The 22,217-nt window shown below is 40.1% G+C and overlaps 1 protein-coding gene across 2 annotated transcripts in view; it reads left to right on the top strand.

Moving 5' to 3' along the window:
* Positions 1-22,217, top strand: part of fbxl17 (F-box and leucine-rich repeat protein 17) — a 343,256-nt gene that overhangs the window by 243,774 nt on the left and 77,265 nt on the right. For both annotated transcript variants that reach the window (XM_088336306.1, XM_088336305.1), the window contains one exon: positions 782-858. In XM_088336306.1, the coding sequence (XP_088192432.1) occupies positions 782-858 (77 nt within the window). The remainder of the gene's footprint in view (positions 1-781; positions 859-22,217) is intronic.

Below are 22,217 nucleotides of genomic sequence, written 5' to 3' on the forward strand. Positions count from 1 at the left end.
TTTTCTCAACAGCATCAACCTTCCATATTCCACATTCATTTAAAAAAAAAAACGGCTTACCTCTTCTTTACACTTTACACCAACCATATTAAATGGATGCACGAGATATGAAACAATAAAAAGTTCTCAGCACGCTGGGGTAAGCAGGGGAGCGTCCGTATTTAAAAAAATCAAGTTTTAATCGAATTGATCTAGTCACTCGCTTCTTTTTTTTGACTTACTCATAAATTTATGTCGAACCAGATTAAAACATCATACAGCCTGGATCTGGCCTGCTGGCTGTATTTTTGAGATTCCTAATTTAATCATTAAAAATGTTTCTATTTTGGTATTAAAACGTTAACCTGATTATGGGAACTTCACTGCTAGATTTCATTTAAATTACAGAAATTAACTCAAAGCTTCTTTAGATTTCTGCAAACACACCCAGGTGCTCTTTTTTTCATTTGATTATTTTTTGTATTGTCTGAAACAGCACATCTGTCTTTTTTATTTAAGTATCGGTTTCCTCAATGTTCTCTGGTTAATTAATGGTAGTCAGCAAATACAGCTACAGTAAGAGCTATACGAGTGGCGCCTGGCTTTGGTGACATCCAGTGGACATATTAAAAAGGCAGGCATTTTTTGTCCTCGCCTATACGGTCTGCATTTTCAGGCGGGCCACATAAAATAATGTGGTGGGCCGTATTTTTTCTCAGAGCCGTGAGTTTAACACATCAGATAAAGCACTGAAGAATACAGATGTCTCAAATGTCTTTTATCTGTTTCTGCCTGGCTCTAGGTGTGTGGAAATCATCGCCAAGGAGGGGAGGAGCCTAAAGGAGCTCTATCTGGTCTCCTGTAAAATCACCGACCACGGTAAGCTACTTTTGTCTCACCATCCCTTTGTTGCTGCCGGCCTTGGACATAATTATTGTAGCCATTATTGCTCGCTGACACCACCATGATTCAGGTTTCATTTTTATTTTTACAGCTTGGCCCACGTGAGGCTCGCAAACTGTAAAAATTATGATTGAAAAGTTTTACGCGGGATGCCGTCAGTTCTCCTCTGTGGTCCTCCTACTCCTAGTGCAACTTTTAAGTACAGTTTATGGAATCGGCTGTTTTTTCAACTATAGGTGTGTCTGTTGAGGGTCTGGCACTGTAAAAAGCTGTCTGATGAACCTGGAAACTCCCACGAATAATATATATTTTTGTTAACAGACATTGCTCTGGATTTTCTATTCTATATCTCATATTATCTAATGAGTTATGTCTTTTTACCTATTTTGACCTTCTTGTTCAAGCATAAATGATCAGAAACTAATTATGGGAACTTTGTTCCCAAACGGCTGTTCAGATGTTATTGTTACTTTAATCTGTGTATTACCAATAACGGTGTAATATTATGCACAAAATGAATTATTACTTCAATTCACAGACTATAAACAGCACCCGACGATAAGCCGCAACCAATACACCTTAAAAAAATGTACATACATAGACAGCATCTGACTAAAGGCTGCATGTGCCCACGCTGAAACCTGAGATATTTCCACATAGTTTTTATTGTTTTAGTAAGAAACACACACAGGGATAAGGCACCGAGACACAGCTACACAAGTAACAGTATCAAAACAAAGCCGCTAGTCAAGTAACACACTGCTATCCGGGCTCCCAAAAAAATTATAATAAAACACACATAACATCATACTCTGGCACTTGCACAACTATACTCTCATATAGACACATACCCATGCACAAGTACTACGATAGTCTCTCACACATACTGCTATACTCTCACACGTACTACTATACTATTATATATACTACTATACTATTATACATACACTACTATAATCTATCACACATACCACTATACTCTCTTCATAGTCAAGACAAGTCATGTTTATTTGTGTAGCCCCTAATCACAAGGGGTCTCAAATGGCTACACAGACCTCAGATTATTGCAAACCACAGACTATTACTACACCATCCCCTGAGCTACATGAGGGCAAGGAAAGACTAAAAAACCTCATCATGAGGAAAATGAAGAAACCTTGAGAAGGGACCAATACACACCACTATAGATAGATAGATAGATAGATAGATAGATACTTTATTCATCCCCTAAGGGAAATTCACATTTCCAGCAGCATCCCTGAGCTGAGAACAGTACAATAATAAAGCCAAAAGAATACAATATACAAATACCCAGTGTGACGTGCAAATGCCCACTGTAGCGTGTTATATAGAGTAACTAAATAGTGCTACACAGAATACATATTGCAGTAAGATTCGGTAATATCCAATGTAGGTGGTGTGGTTTAATGTGGGCCTTTACTCTGCCGGGTGGAGTTAAAGAGCCTCATGGCATGAGGAAGAAAAGATCTCTTCAGTCTGTCCGTAGTACAAAACAGTATCAGCAGTCTGTCGCTGAAACTGCTCTTCTGTCTGGAGATAATGCTGTGTAGTGGATGCGATGGATTGTCCATGATTGACCTCAGCTTTTTCAGTGCTCGTCTCTCAGCTACTGTTGTTAGGCTGTCCAGCTCTTTGCCCACAACAGAGCTCGCTTTCCTAGCCAGTTTATTGAGACGAGAGGCATCATCTTCTTGACGCTGCCTCCCCAACACGCTGCCGCATAGAAGAGGGCGCTTGCCACTACTGTCTCATAGAATATTTTCAGGAGCTTTTTGCAGATGTTGAAGGAGGCCAGCTATACTATACTATACTCTCATACATATTACTATACTCTTAACACATGCTTTATCTTCTTACACATATACCTACGCTGTCATACACACACTACTAGGCTATTACACACGTACTATTATACCCTTTCACAAAAACCACTATATTGAGAGCAACTCCAGTTTGACGTGGAATTCTACAACCTGATCAGTGTGAATCACCATGGTTATCAAATAAGAGATGAGGTGATCATTACACTAGGTGTGGAAAAAAACCCTATAGTAATGTTAGAAAGAGAATGAATAACAGTGTGTGAGAGAGAGAGAATAATACTGTTTGTAAGAGTCAAAAGTATTGTGTGTGTGTATGTGTGTGGGGGGTATTTAGAAGTATTTATGTAAGAGTATAGTCGTATGTGTGAGAGTATAGTAGTCTGTATAAAAGAGTGTAGAAGTGTTTGTGCATGGGTATGACTCTGTCTGTATAAGAGTATAGTTGTGCTTGTCTTAGACTATGCTGTTGAACAGTATGTGAAAAGAAGTATGATTTACTTCTCTCGGCCTCTCATACTAATGCCCCTACTGTCATGACTACAATATCACATAATTGTAAACCAACTGTTTTGAACTTGTGCTCGTTTGTTTAGTTTACTTTTTTGTTTTTTTTAGATTTGATTACACCCTCTGTTTTTGGATGACTGTCACCCAAATATTGTAAAACAAATGTGGGAAAGCTGCTTTGTGTCGCTGACAATTGTTGTTCAGATGATTTTCTAATAGGCAGCACGGCGGCGCAGTGGTTAGCGCGTGTGCGGCACAGTTCTAAGGTCTTGGGAACCTCCTGTGTGGGTTCAAATCCAGCTACCGGACTTACTGTGCGGAGTTTGTATGTTCTCCCCGTGCTTGTGTGGGTTTTCTCCGGGCACTCCGGTTTCCTCCCACATTCCAAAGACATGCATTTCAGGTGGATTGGCCGCTCCAAATTGTCCCTAGGTGTGACTGAGCGAGTGAGTTGTCTGTCCCCGTGTGCCCTGCGATTGGCTGGCAACCAGTTCAGGGTGTCCCCTGCCCACTGCCCAGAGATGGCTGGGATGCGCTCCAGCCCCCCCGCAACCCTAATGAGGATAAGCAGTACGGCTAATGAGATGAGATGAGATTTTCTAATATGACCAAATATATTCAGCTTGCCCTCCATAGAGCTTGCTTTTTCATTCCTTAACAGTAAGGACTGTCCAGTACGGGACATTGTGAAACGACAGATGAAGTCCAATAGTTATAGGGCCCATGTCCCTCCAAGGACTTTCTTGTAGTGTAATTCCTGTCGACACAAGGTGGAGATAAAGGTTGCAACACTTAATTGATAAAATATATTAAAAGTGCTGAATCTCATCATAGATCGATTATGTTGCATGCTATATGCAACACCTACACGTTATTTCAGTGCAAATGTTGAGCCATTTAGGGGACCAGCAGAGGGTGATTTTATTGTGACATGCTCTTGGTAGTGCGCCAAACTTGGAGTAGGGTTATGGTCCGGCAGAGGGCTCCACCAGGCTGCATTTTGATGCATGAATGAATAAATGAATGAGCTTTTATTGTCATACAAATGTTACGAAATCGCAGGGTTTCTCCACTCAGTGTAAATAAAACAAATTACAAAGGTAAAAGTAGTATAACAACAAAATGCACGAAGTCTTCTCTTTTTTGGCACTTCTTTAAAAAAAGTATCTTGCACTTTTGCAGGTGTATGACATATATTTGTATGTATTTTTGTTTGTTAACCTATTTGACAAATCATTTAATTTTTATTGTTTTATACTATACAATATTCTTTTTTTTTGTTCACTATTTTTCCATCTGTCCGAAACTTCAATATTGAAATAAAGTGGAGGAAATTAAATAGGTATTTTTATAAAATTTGATTCATCGATTGATTGAAAAAAAAAATCAAACAATGAATCTATTAATAAAATAATTGTAGGTTGCAGCCCTAGTGGAGACCCATGCAATGACGTGGCAACACTTTTGCCTGTGTGAGTTACCGTGACAATAATCTCCTTCGCCTCCGTGAACCTGAACCACCAACAACGAAGACGTGCGCGCCGCGTGGGTTGATGAATGACTGCTACATCTTTAAAGTACATTGCAGCTGCAACAGCCTTTTTTCATTCTGTCCGTAATCCTTGAAAGGATTACAAAAGACCCTTTTTTTTCAATTAGGCACAGAACAGGTAGAGTTCCTCCCCATAATCATGCAGATATGTTTCAAAATATTCCACACGCCGTGGATCTCGAGAAAAATAATTTTCAAAGTAGATCTAATTTTGATCTCATTTCCCCTTGAGCAGTGATGTCCCCGGAAGACATCGAGAACCAAAACAATTGCTGCCCCGTTGAAAAACAGACGGCAATTGCAGTAAACAGCAAGCATAGTACTCATTTTTGCTTGGAATAATTGGAACTATGCTTACCGCGTGGCTGGACGACTTCTGACTGTTTTGTCCGAGGCGTGTGCTTTGATGACCTGCCGTCTTGTACAGCGTGCGTCCCTTTTTGCCTTTGCCTCATTTTAGGTGTGTGTTGCAGTTGATATAATATTGTCTGGATAGCTCCCTGATACCGTGCGGCTTCGCAAACGCTTCCAATTTTTTTTCCGTCAAGGTTAGCCCTGTTGACGGCCAGTTAACTGGCCTGTCTGCCATGCTCATTGTTTTTCTCCCTGTTGGGTTCGTGTTTGTTGCTGTAATGTTTGTTTTGTTTTGTTTTTTTGTCGTTGGCTCGGGGTTATGTTGGCTGCTTACTACATGTTTTCAGTCAGCTAACCTCTTGTTTTTCTGCTGATCGGTCCCAGCTAACCTGCCATGGCCCCGCTGGTTTAGCCCCTGTCAGCTCTCTGTGTGTTATTTTCGCCAGTTGGGCCCATTTTGGCTGCTCGCCATTTGTTGTGCCAATGCTGCACCCACCTGCGACACAATGCCTTGACATTCTTCACAAATTCTACCAAAACTTGGCTTAAAACACTCAAAACCTTTTTGACTAGTTAACATGTAAACCAATATGGTGACTGGCTTGCTAGGGTGCCGGTGTTCCTCACATGACATCACAGCTCAGGAAGTCAAAGACGAGACTGACTGTCTTCAAAATGCATTATTTCGGAAAATAATTTGACTATACCAATGACATAAATATATACAGATAATATGCAAAACATTTACTATTTTATTAATATTTTGTATGTTTTAAAATGTGGGTATCCCTTAAAGAGCACGGGTCTCAAAAGGGTCTAGGTGAGGTTGGGCCAAATTGAGTTTTCCACAAAAACAATTCTAATAAAAACATCTCGCAATTCTCAAATATATATTGTTTAAATTTCTGACACAAAATAAGATCTAAAATTTAGGAACTAATACAAAATAAATATTAAAACCACAGAATAAATAATCCAGAATAAATATCCTCAAAACTCAAAACCCACAAATAACCCAATTAAAACATTCGAAGTGCGGACATGGTACTATAAAAAAATTAATTGCAGTCCATATTAAGGTCAAATTGTGTCAGATGGTAACTGCATCAATGCAAGCAGTTCAGTTATTGTTTTTGAGTGCGTGTGAATCTTGTCGCTTGCATTTATTCGACATAGAGTTCACTTTGCGGGAGCTGACATCATTGTCCGTCATCTTTCTGCAACAGGTTTCCCCCCAAAAAACGATATTTTTGTTCTTATTTTCTTGCTTGTTTGCCCTATTTTTTTTCCTTTTTCTTGCTTTCCTTCTTGTTTTTCTCTTTTTTCCTCTTTTTAATTTCTTCATTTACTCCTTTCTTTTTCTTTTAACTTTTATTGACATTTTCTATTTTTCAATGTTTTCATGATCATCTCTTTTTCTTCAATTTTTTTGCTTTTCATTTTTTTTTTTTTGTCTTTCTTTTTTTTAACATTTTTCTAAACTTGAAAACTTACAAAGTGGCGAAAGGCTGGGCAAAAGAAAAAAGAAAAACTGTGCTTCATGGCCAGTTTGAGTCTTCCTAAACAAGGCGTCTTTTAGGTCCTGATTTAAGCTGCAGGGGCGCTACGGAATCCAGGACACTAGGGTAGCATTAAACTCACTCATGAGTGAGTCAGTGGAGCCTTTATATAAAGGAAACAACACAACTACTCCATAAAGAAGATCAGAGAGCTCAGAAACTATGCAAGTGCTTATATTGCGTCCGCTAAATCCTTTAGTTTTCTTAAAACATTTAGCCAGCACCACAAATGTAACAAAATAATGATCAGAAATAACGGTAGTACACGGTAACACCGTCACGTTTGAGGTTGAAACTCCTCGAGTCAGAACCAAGTCTAGCGTGTTTCCATCTTTATGAGTCAGCAAATCAATCAAATGTGAAGCACTTTAGGAGGTCTTCATTGACTTGAAAAGCGCTATACAAATGCAGACCATTTACCATTCTTGTGATTCTTTTTGGCACTCATTTTTGGGTGCATGACAGAATAAAAGCACATATATTGGTCAAATAATGCACACTGTACGTTTCCTTTTCTATTTAGGCAGTGGGCTCAAGCTATAACCCTGAGGGCAGAAGTTGCCCCGTGGGCTGCAAGTTCGAGACCTCTGCTTTAGAGCATGACAAATCAGTGGTATCGGATCTCCTTCCCTGGCTAATGACCTTTTCGGCCGAGCAGCTTCAGCCCCTCTTTGTGTTTTGCATGTCCGCAATCGCGTAGCAAGCTGCTGTAGTCACCACTAGAATGATGGGTGGGTTTCCTGTTTGGTTCTCGGACAAATCGAATAACAGAAATGAGATTTTACATCTGCCGAGCTGCTCTCCCGCCCGTTTGCTTCCTCCGTCCACTCATCTCCTGTGCTAATTATTTTTATTAATGTCCTCTCTGAGTGCCTTTGAGATGTCCACAAGCGTCCTACATTCGCTTTGTATCCCAAGCTCCGACTTCCTGTGCGAGTTGATTGGAAGCCGGAGAGGATTGTTAGGTGACGCCAGCAGGAAGCCACGAAAACGTGTAATTTTAGCCGCGCTGCAAATGGTTCTTAGCAATAATTCGCAAAGGAATAAATGGAAAAGCTGAGACAGAGCCTTGTGGGGAGGTAATGATCTTGCTGAAAGCCCTATTAGTGCCATGAAAACAGCCTTTTTCCATGCTTGCTCCCATTGATCAAAAACATGCAAACCAATTAGCATGAACACAAGTTTTTGTGGCAATCGGGCTGCCTTGTTAAACACATGCGTCCATAGAATGACTCCTTATGAAATTTAACCTTCACGAGAAACTTTTTCTGGTCTCCTTTTGGTTTTTCCTCACTTAATAACAGCTGTAATCTGGTTTCCGCATGTGTTTTTGGTCTTGTATTGTCTGTAACCATTTCTATGCATACTTGGCTGCTTTGAGTAATGGTCCCCCCAATAAAACAGTTTTTTCTTTTTTTTTTCTTTTTTTTTTTCTTTTTGTATGTTTTTTTTCCATTAAAGGGACAATGTATAATATTGAGTTTCTTCTTGAATTGAATAACCAGCAAAAATACATGGGCTATCATACCAATTTTCATTTTTATAAATAAACGTAGGACAAGAAATTTGTATTTCTTTTTCATGGGTGAATAATATCTAACGGTTGTCATGTTTGTCTGGCATCTTGCTGCTACTCTGTGCTCATTTGGCACTGATTATTTTGCATTAGAAAATACTGTGCCATCTAGTGGTCAAATACTACAAAATGTACCTTTAAGACTATTCTTACCGTACTGTGGAGGTAAGATCAGGCCTAAAAATGTCAGCCCAACCCGACCTGAGTTGCGGGTATAGAAACCTGAACTTGCTCAAATCCGACAGATAAACTTGATCTGATAAACGAGCCCGGAATAAACCCAAAGTTTTAATTTTCAGTCAAAGTAAATACGAAGCTTTACTCCGGCCCTGCTTTAGCGCCGTACTCTGCTTTTCAGCCTAAATCAAGTCTGCTCTGCAAGTGCAGCGCCTAAATGAATGGTTTGGCGTGCGCACCTCTGCGACATGCGGCGAATGAAAGCGAAGCTGAAAGAAATGGCAACGAAGAGAAAATGTTTGTAAAGCCTTTAAGCTGTTGCCAAGAAACAGAAATGACGCCTGACGTGAAGGAGAGGGAAGGAGGAAGCCGCGCAACTTTTACCCCAACACCGAGGAGCAAAATGTCTTTGGATTTAGTGATTTGAGTTAAACTGATAGTTTGTTAAGCATTTTCTTTATCTAAATAAAAAAAATATAAAATTTCCCAGAACTCACTCAAGTAAATGTTACGGAGTAAATGTACTCCATTACTTCCCACCTCTGTGTAAAGCTCACTTTTACCGAACAAAAAAATAACCTTGAATATTTAAAGTTTAAAGGTGAATCCTAGTTTCTGAAAGGCTCCAGATGTCCGTGGATTTCCCGCCTCAATCAATACCGAAAATAAAAAGCGCTCTAAAGTGACTTTGTCTTGCAGCTCTCCGCAAGCTCAAAGTAATTATTCCCACTTTCCCGACAACCAGGCTGTTTCCTTTCTCTCATTCATGGTGGCGCTCCCACAGGTGCCTCTTCCCATCTTGTTTTTGCGCAGATGTACATGAGAGGCCGCGACTGACAAGGTAAGAGGTTGTCGGCAGCCCAGTGGGTGAAAAGGAATTACCATATGTAAAGAATAGAGGTGGTGAGGTCGCTCCTTTTTGTCCCTGTACAAAGAGGCTGGGCGACCAAGGATAAGAAAAGTGTGCTGAGACGAATGCATAGTGCATAGTGCATGAATGCTCGTCGCACAAACAATGAAGCTCGGTACTATAGAGGTTTCAGGCGACTTGCAGGTAGAAAGCAGGTCATTGCTTGTATGAGGTCTCAATCGGTAATGTCCCATGAGCTCTAAAACGGCCACTTGACAATCTAACCCATATTTTGATTTAGGTTTTAGGATTGATGTGCTATTTAATTTACATTTGGGCCCTCACTCCAGTTTAAATTAGTGATGTGTGGTCATTGACCTGGTTCATTGGTGAATGCACGTTTTTCCCCCTAGGGATTCTGCTTTGTTAAGGATGAAAAAGTTTGAAATTGTTTTGTATTTTATTTTTGTACATCTGTGAATCATCTAATTCATGTACCGTGTTTTGAAATCCATCCATCCTTTCATGATCTGCACCGTTTATCCTCAGTAGGGACGCGGGGGTGCTGGAGCCCATCCCAGACATCTTCGGGCAGTGGGCAGGGGACACCCTGAACTGATTGCCAGCCAGTCGCAGGGCACACAGAGACAGACAACTCACTCACTCATTCACACCGAGGGTCAATCTGGACAGGCCAATTAACCTGATACCCATTTAGTCGGATTGTGGGAGGAAACCGAAGTGACCGGAGGAACTCACGCAAGCACGGGGAGACCATGCAAACTACGCACAGGAAGGCTGGTAGCTGGATTTGATCCCATGACCTCAGAACTGTGCTGAGCATGCACTAACCGCGCAGCCGCCGTGCCGCAATGTGTTTTAGATAACAAATATCAAGTTTATTTTTGAATTGCATTATTTGCTATTGCAGTGAATAGACTATATGTTTGATTCACATTTTTGTCGTATGTTTTTCAGAGATTCTGAGTTGCTTGACTTTGAAGTTGGTTAATATAAAAAAGTTCAAACATTAAACGAGTTGCAACTCACAGCAACTTCCTGTACAGGGTTTCTGCGGATCCTTGAAAAGCCTTAAAATACATTAAACTAAAATAAGGCCTTACTTGTCATTGAATTGTCTTGAATCCAATTTTTAAAAGTCTTAAAAATGAACACAGTGAACACAGTGAACACAGAGATTTAGTGATATTTATCAATTGCCCACTTTCAGGGAGTACATGTGTAAGACTGACGGGCCGCATGGAGCCCGTGGACCATAGGTATAGGTTCCATTTGGATGGCTCAAAATGCATGTTTAACCTTTCTATGCTTTTTTCCCACCTCACATCAAATTTGGGATAGTTTTTGATGAGTGAACAGGAGACGCCATTTATGTTTGTCTGACTCATTGGCTATAAAGTTGTCAAGGGAGGACTTTCATGGGTGGGGTAGAAGGAGGGAAGAAATTACATCTGTCAGCTACACACCTTTGCTATTTTGGGGTGATCATGTCTGAGTCAAATGTGAAAATAATGATTCTCCCTTCAACATCTGTTCAACTGACTACCAGTTAGTGCACACCCCAAGCTCACACAATTAAAGCTAAAACTTGAGCACAAAACGTGGTATACAGGATGGTACAAAAGTAAGTACACCCCTCACATTTCTGTGGAGATTTCATCGTAATGTTTAATTGACACAATAAAATGTAGTCTGTGAAAAGATTTTTTTCCCCTCAAAAATCAAATTGTAGCCATTAGTAGCTAAACCCCGGTAACAAAAGTGAGTATACCCTGAAGTAAAAGTTCCTAGAGTTTTGTGTGTCCGCCATGATTTTGCCGACCACTTTAATCCTCCTGGCCATGGATTTCACCAGTGCTTAACAAATTGCCACTGGGATGCTCTTCCGTTCATTCATGACAACATGACTGAGCTGGGAGATATTCAATATCTTGTGCCGCTCCACCCTATGCTTGAGGATGCCCCGATGTTCTTCTGTTGGATTTAGATCTGGATAAATGCTTGGCCAGTTCATTCCCTTCATCCTTATCCCCTTGAGAAAAGCCTTGGGTATCTTAGGAGTGTGTTTAGATTGTCAGCCTAAAACATTGCCTTGCAACCCAGTTTCTGGAGGGAGGGGATCATTCTCTGCTCCAGTATTCAACAGGACATCCTTGAGTTTGTATATCCCTTAATGAAATGCAAGTTTGCACTCATGTGGCCCCAAACCATGACATTCTTGACACCATGCTTGACTTTGGGCACAACACACCTGGTTGCCGTCACACATGCTTCACACCATCTGAGCCATGTAAATTTATCTTTTTCTCATCAGACGAGAGGGTATTTTTTCCAATAAGCCATGGCCTTTGTTTACATTGTTTTTTTTTCAATGTGTCAAAGTGATGTTTTTTTTGTGAGGTCCAAATAAACATTAACATATCATATTTGCAGAAATGTAAGTGTTCTCACTTTTGTGGGATACTGTCTTTAGCTAAGCTCTACAATGGAAAACTGCAACGTCTTTAAAATCAGGTTCTTTCTCAAACAAAATTAATAGAACACATTTCTCAAACTCATGGCCCATGGGCCCAATGTGCCCCACCAAAACATTTCATGTAACCTTCAAGACAATTTTTTGAGAATAACAGGAGGGAAATGAGCTGCATCATGTCAGACAATAACTCACCATTTTGAATATTTTCACTGGAGGTTGCCAAAGCTGGATGCCACTCGCAAAAGCACCGGTTGTAGCTGTATTTTCTGACTACCATCAATCAACAAGAGAACATCGAGGAAACCCAGCCTGAATGCTATTTTTCTCAGAATAAGACTCATGGTCGCACTAAGACAATACGAAAAATAACACATTTTTAAAAATAGCACCTATTTATCCCTTTTCAGAAAACTTACCATAACAGGTAAATATTTCCATTAAAAATAGTAAAAAGCAGAAATACTATTAAATCAATCGTTTAAATAATTGTTTATATTCTATTTTTGTCACGAGTTTCCCCAAGTTGAATTAACTGCCGTGGAAACAAATTCAATTTTTTTTTCCTCTTTCTTTTTAGGAAGGTACAGTTGATAAACACAAGAGAATAAATCTTATTGAAGGAAAAATATTTAGGAAAAAAAAAACTATAATTGATTGAATAATGACATGTTACATCCCTTCATCATAATTTACTAGTCCGGCCCCTGTGAGAATGTTATGAACATGCTTTTGTTTGAATTGTCTGTGGATGGTTGGGTGACACAGCGCTTCAGTTTGGATTAAAATATAGCGATTATAATTTCCAGTTTTTAAATATGCTAAAAAATATTTAAACAGCTAATTTAAGAACATGAATTTTAAATTATTTCCTCCAAGGACCACTTAAATACGATAGCTGGGCAGTTTCAGTTTTACGTCCTGTCAATTTCCTTGTTGTTTTTCCTTTTTACCCCATTTGTTTACGATTCAGTCATTCGCCGGCAGACAATCAAGTGCCGTGAAACATCATATAATGTAAACTCCGCTAGCGTAATGGCTTCCTTGCTTCGCTTTTGCCCGGCCTTTCAGTCGGTAAATAATGAAACTGAGAAGCAGCCGATTAAAACGTGTGGGAGAGCAGCGCGGCAGATTTATGTTGTCTTCTAAGAGGAGCGAGTCAATAGACAATCTATGTCCGTATCACCGCTGCAGGCATGGTTACGTGTGTAATGATGTTTTCTGCATTTTTTTAAGGAGGTTTATTGGCTTTCCTCTGAGCTTGGGTGGCTCTGGTTAATTTTAATGCACTTTAGTATCTACACAAACAAAGCAGAATAAGGATTTAGTTGAATAGTATGCAGAAGAGCATCTAAGTTGTTGAATGAGCTTTAATGTTGCAAACAATAGTCCACAGTACATTATAACATATACAAATCAAATAAATGACGGTGTGACAAGGATCTTTATTATGTGGAAAATAAATTTATTTTCAATCCATCCTACCAATTTCTGTATATTGTACTGTTCATAAACTAAATTATTACTAGTTTGCTAAGCTATTGCCGTTTGAATAATTGTTGTTATTCCCAATTTTATTCAGTAGTTTCCGCATCACACCATTACCTGGCCTCATTCCAGCGTATTCACACCTGTGACCAATCACACATGTGTTGCCATTTTATCTCATCTCTCATCTCATCTCATTAGCTGCACCGCTTATCCTCAGTAGGGTCGCGGGGGGTGCTGGAGCCCATCCCAGGCATCATCGGGCAGTGGGCAGGGGATACCCTGAACTGGTTGCCAATCGCAGGGCAAACAGGGACAGACAACTCGCTCGCTCATTCACACCTAGGGACAATTTGGACCGGCCAATCCACCTGAAATGCATGTCTTTGGAATGTGGGAGGAAACCGGAGTGCCCGGAGGAAACCCACGCAAGCACGGGGAGAACATACAAACTCCGCACAGGAAATCCGGTAGATGGATTTGAACCCACACAGGAGGTTCCCAAGACCTTAGAACTGTGCCGCACACGTGCTAACCACTGCGCCGTGCTGCCATTTTATGATAATTGAAATACATGCTATTCATCTTATACAACCTTATGTAGGGGTGGTTGATTTTGCCCTTAAATAAAATATATTAATTCTTCGTATTTTTATACACAGCACTGGGTAAAATATTAACTGAAAAAGTAAATTTTCTTTTTTTTTTTTCTCAACCCCTTAACGTTCCTGTAAAATTCTCCTAAAATCGCAATCTAATATGAAGTAAATTGAATGCTTTTCCTGAACTATTTAGAACATAGGGAATGTTTTGGTCTCCTTTTAAAGGTAGGACTCTGATGTTTTGTCCCAAAATGCACGTGCTACTAACTTTGAAGAATCTCAGTTGGAACACATAGAAATAGAAAGGTTTTATTCTCGCCTGAATTTCTTTTTGCAATTAAATGCCTGCAGATGATTGTAGGATGGGCATCCTAGCTGGAAAACAGGTGGGACAATAGCTTAAAGCCTTACCTAGTACTTTGTCAAATTTGATCGCAATATTTTTCTAAGGGTAGGTTTGCAAAAGTGGCCATTCAGAGACGACCAGTTTACAGGACTAAAACCTTTGCAAATGTGAATTTTACTTCGGCCAATTTTATAGACATTGTGAAAGAGTTGTAAATGTTGTATTTATCCATCCAGAAGTCAAATTGACAGCATACACGCGCCCATTACACACACACAGTCACACCTAGGCTAAAAGCATTTAGTGAGGTGACCTCTAGTCAACTGTTGTCTATGTTGACACACATTTTGGTTAGCTTTATAGTCCCATTCTTGCACACTAGCCAGCATGGCTCCATTTACAAATGGGCGAGCGTTGCTCGCATATGATAACTCAATTTACTTTACATATATTGTCCTTGCTGCTTTACACTCCACCTAAGCCTTCTCAGCTCCAGCCTTATGCTGATTTGTGTTTGCATAAATGCCCGAGATGCTGTAAAACAACGGGCGGATCCACGTCCCACGAGGACGGCAGTGATGCTTGGGATGGTGAAGGCCTCTCTAACAATGGACCCCATCAACAATTGGTCACGGATTTCGCATGATTCAACCGCTCAATTTATCCTCTCCGCGCTCGCTCACTCACTCACTCACTCACTCACTCTTCTCTCACTGTCAGCTCCTAATAACACTGAGCTGTAAAAGTGAACTCGTGGGACTCAATAATATAAATGGTATCACTGCCATAGTTGCCCATAGGGATTTTTTTGACTGCTGTTTATGGAAGAGAAGTGGAGCATTGTGTTTGTGTTTGTGTATGTGTTTTTTTTTATTTTTATTTTTTTATAATAGCCGAAGCGGCCTCACATGCTCACAAGCGAGACTCGCCTGCGGGCAGGTGTAAAAGTGCAATAATGACTTTAAGCTTTCTTCGTCTCTCCCTGGTAATCTCCTTTTATTTCCCAGTTTCTTCCGACCTCGCCGCCTCCCGCCTCTTCCTTTCTCCCAGGTGTGAATGGAGCTGTCCTCCAGGTTACGGAGGGTTAATGTGTGTTGGTGGCCACATTTAGGAGTGTTTAATAGTTAAAGCACCCTGTTGGCTGTTCTATAGTTAGCTCACAGTCCCTTTGATAACGTTTTACTAGATCCTCTGCCGTGAAACTTTTTTGTGTGTGTGGCACATGGCAGAGTTTTTGCATTTTGCCGGTGCAACAAAAAGAGGGGAATAATCAGTACACCAACATGAGTGTTCTTTAATTACAGTCAATTTCTACAAAATCTTAAAGGGATACTGTGTAATATAAGACTACGGGCTGTCGCCGTTATTGTTTTGAGCAACCAAAAAACTAGTGCTACTAAGTGCAAAACTGAGTGTTTCAAAGCATAAGAAAGAGTTCAAACTACAGAGACTAAACAACACAAATTTTCTTCTAATTATTTTGCACAGCCTTTCACAAGGCTTTTGGGAAGGTACCCTTAGCTTCAAGTTGGCAGACAGAATGTCAGTGTGATCCTCATGTTATGCTCAAGTATTTTAAAAATGTACGTCAAGTCAAGTCATGTTTATTTGTGACGCCCTTAATCACAAAGAGTCGCAAAGGGCTGCACAGACCACAGATTATTGCAAACCACCGACTATTATGACACCATCACCTGATTTAGAACCTACATGAGGGCAAACAATAAACAGATACACAGATATCGTCAACATAAAATATAGATTATTCATATGCAATAGAATAGAAGTGTGCCCAAGCTTAGATTCAAACATTTCCACTGAGGTTGCAGATCGAATCTAAGGGGGAAGAGCATTCCACAGCACTGGGGCCCGAATGGAGAACGCTCTCAAATCTGCGGGTCTCTCACATCAAGAAACATCCATAGAATCCAATTGTGTAAAATCTTTACTTGAAAAAAAACACATTTATGCAGATAGATAAATAGAAATCCCACTAAAAGCCTGTCTGCTTCATTTACCATTGCTTTTTGAAATGTGTTTGTTTAGATCCAACTCTCCTTTAAAAATAAACAGACTCATAAAAGTATTCCCAATATAGTAGTAAGCCTCTCCCCTTTCGAATAACACCTTTACTGGCCTTGCTTTTTTTCATGGTCCACCACCCGCACTAGCATACAGGACTGTCTCAGAAAATTAGAATATTGTGATAAAGTTCTTTATTTTCTGTAATGCAATTATTCTGGATTCATTACACATCAACTGAACTATTTCAAGCCTTTTATTATTTGAATATTGCTGATTTTGGCTTACAGCTGAAAAAAACTCAAAAATCCTATCTCAAAATATTAGAATACTTCCTCAGACCAAGTAAAAAAATAATTTTATAACAGCAAAACTAAATCAAACATTTGAAAATGTCCATTGATGCACTCAGTACTTGGTTGGGAATCTTTTTGCACGGATTACTGCATCAATCCGGCGTGGCATGGAGGCAATCAGCCTGTGGCATTGCTGAGGTGTTATTGATGCCCAGGATGCTTCGATAGCGGCCTTCAGCTCATTTGCATTTGTAGGTCTGGTGTCTTTCATCTTCTTCTTAACTATACCCCACAAATTCTCGATGGGGTTCAGGTCAGGGGAATTAGCAGGCCAATCAAGGACAGTGATGCCATGGTCAGTGCACCAGTTACTGGTGGTTTTGGCACTGTGGGCAGGTGCCAGATCATGCTGGAAAATGAAATCCTCATCTCCATAGAGCTTTTCAGCAGATGGAAGCATGTAGTGCTCTAAAATCTCTTGGTACACAGTTGCATTTACTCTGGAATTGATGAAACACAGTGGACCAACACCAGCAGCTGACATGGCTCCCCAAACCATTGCTGACTGTGGGAACTTCACACTGGATTTCAAGCATCTTGGATTTTGCTCCTCTCCAGCCTTTCTCCAGACTCTGGCGCCTTGACTTCCAAATGAAATGCAAAACTTGCTTTCGTCTGAAAAGAGGACTTTGGACCACTCTGCAACTGTCCAGTGCTTCTTCTCCATAGCCCAAGTCAGACGCTTCTTCCGTTGTCTTGAGTTCAGAAGTGGCCCATTTCCCGGACACATCTGTGAACTGTGGCTTTTGATACCTGGACTCCAGCTTCAGCCCACTGTCTTTGAAGCTCCCCCAAATTCTGGAAGCGGCTCTTCTTCACAATTTTGTTAAGGCTGCGGTCATCTCTCTTGGTTGTGCAGCGTTTCCGGCCACATTTTTCCCTTCCAACAGACTTTTTGTGGATATGCTTTGAAACTGCACTCTGTGAACAGCCTGCTCTTTGAGAAATATCTTTTTGTGTCTTACCCTCCTGATGGAGGGTATCAATGATGGTCCTCTGGACAGCAGTCAGATCAGCAGTCTTCCCCATACTTGTGATTTAGTTTACTGAACCAAGCTGAGTGTTTTTAAGGCTCAGGAAACCCTCGCAAGGTGTTTCGAGTTAATTAGATGATTCAGGTGATTAGTTGAATAGCCTACTTGTATACTTTTTCATGATATTCTAATATTTTGAGATAGGATTTTTGAGTTTTCTTAAGCTGTAAGCCAAATTCAGCAATATTAAAATAATAAAAGGCTTGAAATAGTTCAGTTGATGTGTAATGAATCCAGAATGTATGACATTTTTGTTTTTTTAATTGCATTACAGAAAATAGAGAACTTTATCACAATATTCTAATTTTCTGAGACAGTCCTGTATACGGGTCTGTTTAATAAAACTGATCGCCTCCAATAGGTCGGAATATCTTCAGCCAGTAGTAATCGATTCATATGATGATTACACATTGGTTATCCAAATGAATTTGCAACAAAAATGTATACAATTTTTTTAATCTATTTTCAAAGCAGTGCCGAAACGAATCATGTGCGATGCAATTTGTCATACGTTTTACGCACCATTATTACGTGCAAATGTGCACAATCATTGATTTGACTTGGAAAGAAAAGTCAAATATTTTCGACTCTTTCACAATGTCTAAGTAATTGTCCAAAGTACATTACAAATTTGCATATGTTTTAGTGTAGTAAAGTTGTCGTCTCCAAATGGCCACTTTTGGAAAAGCCTTAAAAAATATTTAGTTTGGGACGATTGTGATTAAATCTGACATTTTACCAGGTAAGGCATCAAGCTATTGTCCCACCTATTCCAGCTAAAATGCCTATTTTACACTCATATGCAGCCATGTAATTACACACAGAAAAATCACACAACAATAAAATACAGCCCATCCCAGCCATCTCCGGGCAGTGGGCAGGGGACACCCTGAACTTTAGGAAGATCATCACTTAAATGTTTAACAGAGAGCTCTAAAGTTAATTTGATCAGAGGCTTGCAAGAATTCCCATTGACTACATGATTAGAACATGTTTGTGCCATAAATCTTATTTTAAAAAAAGCAATTGTAATGATATTTTTATATCATATTTGTTTACTGGAAGTCTAGCCTAAAAACTTTTTGAGCAGCAGAAGGTCACCCTTGGTTTTGTTTTTCTTTTCATGTTTGGACATTTGTGTGATAATATAGCCACTAATCCCTCACAAGGTCAGCGCTTGTATTGGGTGATTATCCCCCACTGTTTATTCATAATTCCCGCCGAGGCCATTTTCTCCTGCCGCTTCCGACCGTTGACCTGTCTTCCAGTGTCTATTGTTGATGATTTTTTTATTTTTTTTTACCCTACGTCGGAAGCCGCCATCCACGGCAACATCCCCCTCTTTATCGCAGCGGGATTGCCCCTGTTTACAGCAAGATTACTGTAGGATTGAAATGCAAAGCACACGTCTCCTTTAAGGGCACTTTTCTCTTTTAGTCCGCTCTAATCTCATTTTTCGTCATTGCTTGTCATCACCTCGCGGGAGCGGCCTTTTGGACTCTTTTCAACTCCTGCTGAGAGTTTGACAGAGGAGCTTTAAATCATTCAGGTGACTTGGCAGAGGCATTAATGTGCCGCACATCAGCGCCGCTTGAATATCTTAGCTCATGAAATGCGTCGTTGCGGCGGGACGGGCAAATCGCCTCAGTGTCAAACAGCAAGCCTCTCATCATTTGATCAATGGCATACACACAGTCCGTTTTTCTGCCGAAACGTACCACCCTGACGAAAGGTCCTACTGTAGGCTGATCGGACAGCAATTTTGCTTTATTTATAGCTAAGTAAAAGCGGCAACACTCCAACTCAGAATTATTGCACACAGGACATTTACTTATGAGATAAAACAAGGGTTGGCATCAATGTTCCTACTCTAATTTTCCACGGGTCAGTGAGCAACGCTTGAAAAACAGTGAGCAACCACAATCCCAAGTGTGGCAAGATAATTAATTATTAAACAAAACTTGACATCAAGTTACATTTGCGGAGTTTCCGGCAATGCAAAATTATTTTTCTCTTTTGAATGAATTGACTCATGTACTATTGCAAAGGTTGTACGGCCCACAAACGTCGTTTGTTCTTACAATTCTTTCACAAGATATCCTTTTCTTTTTATTTTCTGATATATTTTGTCGCATAATATTAACATTTCTGGGGGCTTATTTAGTCGGTTGTAAGATACAAAACTGTACTTAATCACATTTTTTAGTGGAAGTACAATGTTAGCAACAAGATTCACTTGATATAATTGGAAATTATGTGAATGCTACACAAACTTTTTCTTCTTTTTTCCGTGTTTTTTTCTACTTTTTTGTTACTTTTTTCTTTTTGTTCTCTATTTACTTTTTTCCTACATTTCTTTCTTTTCTTTTTTTCTGGCTTTTTTTCTAAATTTTTCCTTCTTTTTTTCTCTACCTATTGTTTCTTTTTTTCTCAGCTTTTCACTACTTTTTCATTTTGGTATTTTTTTCTTTTTTGTTCTATTCCCACCTTCCTTTAAATCATGTTGTGCATAATTTTCCATAATATTTGGTTATGTCGGGATTAAAAAAGCAAAAACAACCTGAAGAGCCGTTTAGGACCCGAAAGAGCCGGTTCCTTTTAGTGAGCCCAACCGAAAAAGCCGGTTCTCTACTGACTTTACTCAACTTCGTTCTACTTCGACTTAACTTCAAAATACCGCATTTAGGACACAACGTCAGGGGAACCCGTGTATTTTTACCTTCATGCACTGTAACTTTGACTTAAGTCGCTTGTTAATTAGTAATTTTGAGCCCTCATTTTTGTGCGCTGGCTAGATTTTCTTGTGCGCTGAGAATGTGCAAGCAGTGCGCAATTGCGCACGCGCGCAGCTTAGAGGGAACACTGGTTGGCATGCACACATACACTGCGTGATTGATGTAATCAACAAATACTATATTAGAAATATACCACAAAATAACACGCCAGGATAAAAAACTAATTCAGGGGGAAACAAGGCCAAAACTCTTCTAGTTCGGGTTTTTCGTCTTTTTGTCAATCACACCGTCCCCGGACAGAGTCAACACTAAGGGTTTTTGGAAGGAAACTCTTTTTGTTTTTCCAAGCATTGTCGTTCTAATGATTACTATGATTTTCGCAGGTTCTGTCCGTCATCTACTTAGGGGCCCGAAGAAAACATTCTTGGGGCCGTATGTGGCCTGTGGGACGCGACTTTGACATAGGGTTTTTATCCTCGAGTGCCATAACTAATATTGTTGCAAATAATGGTCACTACGTTGGTATCAATGACAATAGAGACAATTCTATTCTATTAACAATGCAAGGTAAATAAACCATTTGAGCCAAATGCTTCAACTATCTTAATATGTTTCCTAAAACAAATAAGGAGTGGTCTGCAGGGCTTTAGCGCTTGTTACCTGGTCCTTAAATGAGCTGTACAGATTTTATAACTTTGTTACCCCCTGCTGCCATCTCCTGCTTGGTTATTGTTGCAGCCTTAATCATCTCAATCATCACGCACAGGACAGTACAGTACATGCATTTCTTACATTTCTTTTGAGAAAACATGTTTTTTCATCTGTCTTTGGGGAACGATCATGACATCACTTTCCAGCACTCCCCCAAGTCCTCATTCTTTGAACCTAATGCATTCCACCGAAGTAAGATTAAAGCAGATAGGCACAGTGAAAAATAAATATTTGAACACAGTTGGGCATTTTTGGCACATACTTAAAAGTGAACATATTTACCTTCCAACTATTTAAAGACACCTTTTGGGGGCGGCAGTAGCTCAGGAGGTAGAGCGATCGTTTTAGGATTAAGGGATCCCAGTTCGAATCCCGGCTTGTCCGTGTTACTTGTCGAAGTGTCCTTGGGTAAGACACTTAACCCCCAATTACCCCCAATAAGCAGGTTAGCGCCTTACATGGCTGCACAGATCACGGCCGCTATTGGGAAATGTGAGGCACAATGTAAAGCGCTTTGGGAAGTCATTGACTTGAAAAGCGCTATATAAATGCAGATCATTTCATTTCACCTCAAACGACGCAGCCCACCTGTTATTTAATTCTTCTGCCTTCTAGACTTTTTTTTTCAATTAATATATAAAAAAAAATGTAAAAGGTCGGTATCATAGGTCCCTCAACAACATGTAACGCATTAAGTCCACCTGTTGAAATGTTTACGTTGCAGCAGAAGAGAGTTGAGCCGATGAGACCGAGACCACGTTTCGGCCGCCTTGTAGGATGTGCTCGCTGGCTTTCACCTTTCCATATTCTAATCTTTTGCTAGGCTCTCCCGCCGTCGTGGCTCCTTGCGTTATCAGTGCGTCCTGTAAAGCCTCATTTACAGAGCGGCCCTAATCAGATGTGTACCAGCAGAGGACAGTTTGTGAGAGCAGCATGCGGCTGGATAGATAGGACAGCTTATCAGAAGGGGTGCAAGTCTTAAGCTCTCAATTATATGCCTGACGCCCCAACGCACGGCGGAGGCACATGTATGCATGGTTCCTTGTACTTTTTGTGGCTTAAAGAGTTTTTTTTATTTTTAATACTCAATCTAGCATTGCCCCCTCCACTCCCATTTTTTCAAACTGT

Source organism: Urocampus carinirostris, chromosome 5 (assembly GCF_059441175.1).
Source record: "Urocampus carinirostris isolate Australia breed hairy pipefish chromosome 5, RoL_Ucar_1.0, whole genome shotgun sequence".
Lineage (NCBI taxonomy): Eukaryota > Metazoa > Chordata > Actinopteri > Syngnathiformes > Syngnathidae > Urocampus > Urocampus carinirostris.